This window comes from Falco peregrinus, chromosome 5, assembly GCF_023634155.1.
Source record: "Falco peregrinus isolate bFalPer1 chromosome 5, bFalPer1.pri, whole genome shotgun sequence".
NCBI classification, from domain to species: Eukaryota; Metazoa; Chordata; class Aves; order Falconiformes; family Falconidae; genus Falco; species Falco peregrinus.
Window position 1 is genome coordinate 88,786,938 of NC_073725.1, and position 6,153 is coordinate 88,793,090.

A 6,153-nucleotide genomic window follows, 5' to 3' on the forward strand; every position below is an offset into this window, starting at 1 on the left:
GGGTCTGGTTCATTAACAGAAATGAGTCGTGCTCCACGCAGTGTAACTTCCAGTACTCTGCTCGGGAAAAGGCCGGGATCTCCTTCTTACCAACTGGGATTTCACTTGCTCCCAGCCTTCCCAGAAGAGGAGAATCATGAGGCTTTTCACTGAGACAGACCATCTTATACCTCCCCATGTCTTATTGCTGCTTTGCACTTCTCTTTTACTCCTCCTCCTCCTCCTCCTCCTCCTCCTCCTCCTCGGAGCCCCAGCCCCCCTGTCTCTGGCCCTTGCCTAGCCAAGGGGCTGGCTCCTCCAGCAGGAGGTTGTCGCTTGGCTGAGATGAGCAGAACCTGCTCCCACACACTGAGGGGTCCCCAGCGTGGGTCTGTCTCCTGCTTGCACGTGCAAACACGTCCCCATGCCTGAGCAGAGGATCACAAAATGCCGGTGTGGGCAAGCTGGGCTGATGGAGAGAGCTTCGCTGCTGGGCGGGATGGGGGAGGCTGGCTGGATGCTGGTAAAGAGCTGGGCAGCCTGGTGGTGGGAAGCAGGCTGGCCACATTCCTTGGGACCATGCTAAAATAATCTCAAAAAGAGAAATGGGCACCCAGAGGCTGAGAATAAAGTCAATCAAGTTACTGTGCGGCCTGAAAAAAAAAAAATAAAAAAAAAGAAATTAGTTAGTCATAGTTCAGTGTATAAAGCCAAGAACTTGGCTAATAAATGAGAGGAACTGGAATTGCTCCCTGATGAGCATGAATTTTACCTGCTTGGTTGCATTAAGGAATCTGAGGGGAAAAGTCACCTGACTGGAATGGCAAAATTTGCAGTAATGTCCTATTTAAGAAGACCTGAGTTGCAGAAAAGAAGGGGACGCAGCCTGACAAGCCCACTGCAAATGGTCTTGAGCACTTTGCTGCAGGACAAAGCCCCTGTCCGCTGTGGGCTCCCACATCGCGGCGGGTTGCAGAACACAGCGGGGAGCTCCTCACATCTCTCCAAAATATCTACAGGCAAAACATCGTGTGGTCACAAGATTTGGATCCAGGCAACATAAAGTGGCTCTCAGCAGGAGGCAGCAGGGATGGTGTCACCAAATCCCCAGTCCTCCTGTTTGTTAAGAAGTGGCACCAGAGGAGTGTTGGAAGGGGCTGGAAATACCAGGTCCTGTGATTTCTCTGGATTATGGAGGCAGCAGGCTTTGGTGAAGAGGAAGACGAGTTGGCAGGCATCCCACGGGAATCAGGTATTCACCTCCTGGGTCATCTTTTTTTTCCTAAAGAAGAGAGGGAAGAGCAGGAATTACTGAAGGAGCTGTTCGGGTGGGAGTCAGGCAGCTGGCCGCTTTACACTGCGATGGACAAGTGACCAAGAGCAGGCGGTGATCCCGGGGGTAGCAGCAGTCTGAGCCCCCCGCATGGGTGCGGTATCTCATCTCTTCCTATTGCTTTGCACCTCTTACGCAGTCGTGACTTTGCCCTGCACCAAGGCAAGTTCATGGGCACTAGGACCCACAAACCACAGGTGGGATATTAATTGAGCTGAGCGAGATCGGAGTGAAATCTGGGTCTCAACGCTCCGTGGGTGCTACGAAGGTGGAGAGCACAGCAGGACACTGAGCTCCCTGGGACACATGGGCCCTTTGCACCCCCCAGGCAGCAGCAGCATCATCTCTACGCCGGGGCAGGTAACCACAGCAGGGTTCAGTCTCCATCACTCACCTCCATCTGGTACCCCACGTGGGATGAATTTTGTTGAAAATCACTGCAATTTGTTCTTACAGTTGGTTCCTCCAGGGCATGTTCCTGCTGCCTTGCTGTTGGTCCCACTCTAGGCAGTGAGGCTGGGGGCACAGGACCTCCAAGGGTCCTCACTTGCAGTCAGTTTGTAACATCTCTTCCTCCAGCAGCAAATCCTGCCGGTGTCAAGCAGGTGCTGAGGGGCTGGAGAGGATGCTGGGCTGTGGGGAACTTGGGGGGCTGTGGGGAGGTTTGAGGGGCTGTGGGGAGGTTTGGGGGGCTGCAGGAAAGTTTGTAGGGCTGCAGGGAGCTTGGGGGGCTGTGGAGAGGTTTGTGGGGCTGTGGGAAGGTTTTGGGGGCAGTGGGGAGCTGTGGGGTGGTTTGGGGGGCTGCAGAGGATGCTCGGTGCTGTGGCAGGATGTTAAGCATGGTGGGGAAGATGCTCAGCGCCACGGAGAAGGTATTTAGGGCCACGAGGAAGGTGCTGGGGCTGCAGAGGGCCCCACGGGGAGGTTTCCTGGGCCATGAGGAGGATGATGAAGGTAGCGGGGAGGATGCTCAGGGATGCTGGGGGCGGCGAAGGGGGGTGCTCAAAGACGGGAGGACTGCTCGGGGCCGCGGGGGGTGCTGCAGGGGGAGGGCGGGGGGCCACTGGAGGCGGCAGGTAGGAGGTGGGGGGGGCTGGGGGCTGCCGGGGCGGGGCCGCGGGGTGCCCCTCCCGACGGCGCTATAAACCGGCGGGGCGCGGGCGCGGGGCAGAGCTCGCTGGGGCGGCCGGGGCCGGGGGCTGCCCCTGCCCGCACCCTGCCCGCACCCTGCCAGCCCGGCGCCATGCCGAGGGGGCGGCTGTCAGGGGGCGCCTGGGGGGCCCTGGTGCTGCTGGGGCTGATGCTGCCGGCCGGCGCTTGGTACAAGCACGTCGCCAGCCCCCCGGTACCACACGGTGGGGCGCGCCTCGGGGCTGCTCATGGGGGTCCGCCGCTCCCCCTACCTCTGGCGCCGGGAGCTGCCGGCCGAGCCCCCCCGGCGCCCCGGGGCAGACACCCCCGCCGCCCCCCCCGCCGCCCCCGGGCCGCCCCGTCGGGGACACGCCGCCGGCCGCCCCGCCGCCGCCCGGTCCCGGCCGCCTCCTGCAGCGCCTGCTCCGGCGGGGCTGGGGGGTCCCCGCGGGGGTCCCCGCCCGGCCCCCGCCCGCGCCCCACCCGCGCCCCGCCGAGCTCAGGTAACCCCGGGGCCCCGGCGGGCGGGCGGGGGCGGTGGAGCCCGGGGGGTGTCGCCCGGGGGGGGGGGGGTGTCACGGCCTCTCGGCAGGATGCTGGAGGGGTGACACCCGTGTGCGGGGCGCTAGAGCCGTGCTGCGGTCCCTCGGTGGCACCACCGCGGTGCTGGGGGGGGCGCCAGGGAACGGGGATGCACGGAGCCTTGGAGGGGGCTCCCCAGGGAATGGGGGTGCACGGAGCCTTGGAGGGGTTTCAGCAGAGAAACGGGGGTGCACAGAACCTTAGAGGGATTCCACCAGGGAATGGGGTGCACAGAGCTTTCGAAGGGGTCCCCCAGGGAAATGGGGGTGCATGGAGCCTTGGAGGGGTTCCCCCAGGGAAATGGGGGTGCATGGAGCCTTGGAGGGGTTCCACCAGGGAATGGGGGTGCACGGAGCCTTGCTGCGGTGTCCCATCCTGCAGGCCCTGGGGTTTTGGGGTGCTCCAAGCAGTCAGCTGGGCTGCCCCATGGCATCACCCAGATATGGGGAGCTGCCCCTCAACACCTGCACCACTTCTGCACCCAGCCCCGGCTGGGCTGGGAGGGTGTTGGGGGGTGAGGGGAGCCGTGACCCCACAGGACAGCCCAGGTCCGGGGGGTTCAGCCCCGTCACCACTGTGTGGGTGCCACAGCCAAAGTTGTGGCTCTGCCACGGTTTTGAACTTGACCCACAAGGTGTGTGGTGCCCCGCAAAGCGGCCGGGAGGAGGGGGCAGGTTCCTCCTCCCCAGGGGATGTCTGTGGGGGAGCTGCACTTTGGTTTTAAGACTGAAAAAGGAGGGGGATTATTTCTGTGCCCCCTGTTTGGTGCATCACAGCCCTGCACCCTGCGGGACCCAGCTGCCAGGGCTGGGAGGGTACCCATGGGGGTGATGCCGCGGTGCTCCTGGTGTGGCCCCCTCTGCCGGACCCCTCTCCCTGCCCCCCAAAAGGGGCTCAGCCAGGCTGCGTGGGGCTGGCTCGGGGCTGGCTCCGGACATGACATTTCTTTCCTCTTATGTCACACTGGAGCCAACATCCAGCTGAAATCCATGGGGGCTGTTAGCTGTTGGAGCAGCCCCTGAATCATGTAGCTGTATTCCTCCGCCCTTGCATTTTTGGAGGAAATAACGGGATTAGTATCTTTTTGGGGAAGCCCGGACGGGTCAGCTCAGCCCTGCGTCATGCCTGTACTGTGCCGTGTCCTCCCGCAGCCTGGCTGCATGCGGGGAGAGCGGTGCTGGTGCCATGGCTGGGGCTCCAGACCTTTGGACACGCGTGTGTCCCCCCCGATGTCACAGCCACATTTCCAGGGGAGCCTGGCAGGCAGGGCCAAGCTCGGCGTTCGGGAGCCTGCAGCCACCCTGGGCTGGATCTGAGCCCACAGAGAATATTAAATGAGGACCGCGAATGCAGCGCTGGTTCCGGCGCTGTACGGCGGGGAGATGCGGTCCCACGTGGGCAGGGCGGTGGTGGCAGGGCTCAGGTGTGCAGCTGGATGCTCTGCAATAACCCAGCCCCTCTCCTTACAGCTTCTCCCGCTTGAAGACGTGGCTCTGATCCGCTGAAGGGGCCCGGCAGAGATGCTTCAAGCGGCGGAGGAGCATTGACTGCCCAAGGTGGAAACCATTCACCCTAGCTGGCGAGGAAGACTCTCATCGGCAGATCTCCCGGTACTCTGACCTCTCTGAAACCATACAGACAATTGCATTCCAAAAAAATTCTAATTTTTCATGGCCGCTGTCCAGATGCAGTGGTAAATTCATCTTGTTTTCAGGTCAACCTAGTGCTATAAACTTGGGGAGAAATAAACAGGGAAGATATTTATTTTTGTTTATTTTTTTTAGATTTCTGTACTAGCTTGTTTGCAATATGATACAAACGTACTGTTTGCTTCCTAGGAACCTGCCCTCATTAAAATGAGAATCGATCAAAGGAAACTTTGGCTTCATTGTACTGTTGTGGTGTGTTGGGTTTTTTTTAAAAGCAAAACCTGGTACGGCTCTGCACGGGGCAGGCACTTCAGTGGTAGGTCACTCCCAGATTTTTCTGACATGATTTAACTCCTTGACACATTTTCTTCTGCAGCTTTACAGTAAATCTCTTTTACTACCCGTCAGGCAGTTACTGCCAGGCTAAGCGTCAATTAAGATGACAGAGTTAGACATCTTTTGTGGACTGGGCTGAAAAAAAGCTCTGTGACTCCTCACTGCTCTAGCTGGTTTTTTGCTTGCTTAAGAGCTTCATTTTTTATTATGTCTGCTGATGAAAGTAAGTGTTATTCCCCATTTAAACGGGGAGAAGCCTCAGGGCCGGGCAGGAGCACATAGTGAGGTGTGCTGGAGCAGGTGGGATCTGGGCTCTAGAGAAAACTGAGGTTTGGGGGGCTGAGTCTGGCTCCCGTGGATCGCTGAGCCCTCGCCTGCCAGCGCTGGCAGATTTTGCAGGAAATCTGGCAAAACGAGACGTTTCCACCCCTCTCGCCTGAACCGCCTGCTCCTGCCAAGCCCCTGCAGCTGACTGTGGAGTGGGGGCAGCAGGGTTTGTGCTGCTTTGGTTCAGATCTGAAAGGAAAACCCCCTCGTGGTGTTTGTTTGGGAGCCAGGTGCACACCAAGCCCTGCCTGCCGTGCTGCCCCTCGCACCTGCTGGGCTGCTGGCACATCTCGCTGGGTCTCAGGGAGGATTTGGGGTTCTGTAAGATGTGAAGGATCATCCTCTCCCAAATGATTCCCAACCGGTTTCTCCTCCCTGTCCCCACTCTCTTGCCCCCCATGATTTTCCAATTTCTGCTCTTCATTAGAGCAGCATGGTGCTCAGATGGGCCAAATAAGACTCGATTGCCAATAACCCATTAGGCAGCTGCACTTGAAAAGGGACATACCTGTCAGGGTGCCAATCAGCCGGTGGAGTGGCCACTGAGGCAAATTGCCCTTCTTGATGGAGGTAAGTGATAAAATGAGGTAGAAAATGTAAAGGTCATCGTTGCACGGGAAGATGAGCAGAGAGCAGGATGAAGGGTGATGTGATGAGAGATGTGACTCAAGCGCATGCTTCTGCCCTCATCTGTCGGAGAGAAGCACTTGTACATGCCAATTACTGGGGCAAAACCAGCAAGACACGTAGTTAACCACAAGCCCTTCACTTCCCATCTTGTAAAATAATTGTTCCTGTTGCTGTTGAAGAGCATGA

General features: G+C 58.9%; 1 protein-coding gene across 1 annotated transcript; it reads left to right on the plus strand.

Annotated features, from left to right (window-relative positions):
- Nucleotides 1–2,523: 2,523 nt before the first annotated feature.
- Nucleotides 2,524–4,891, plus strand: NPW (neuropeptide W). Its single transcript, XM_055806298.1, is given in 5 exon segments — nt 2,524–2,651; nt 2,653–2,778; nt 2,780–2,884; nt 2,887–2,946; nt 4,495–4,891. Coding segments are annotated over 5 exon segments (423 nt in total). The 5' UTR covers nt 2,524–2,555; the 3' UTR covers nt 4,531–4,891.
- Nucleotides 4,892–6,153: the final 1,262 nt, after the last annotated feature.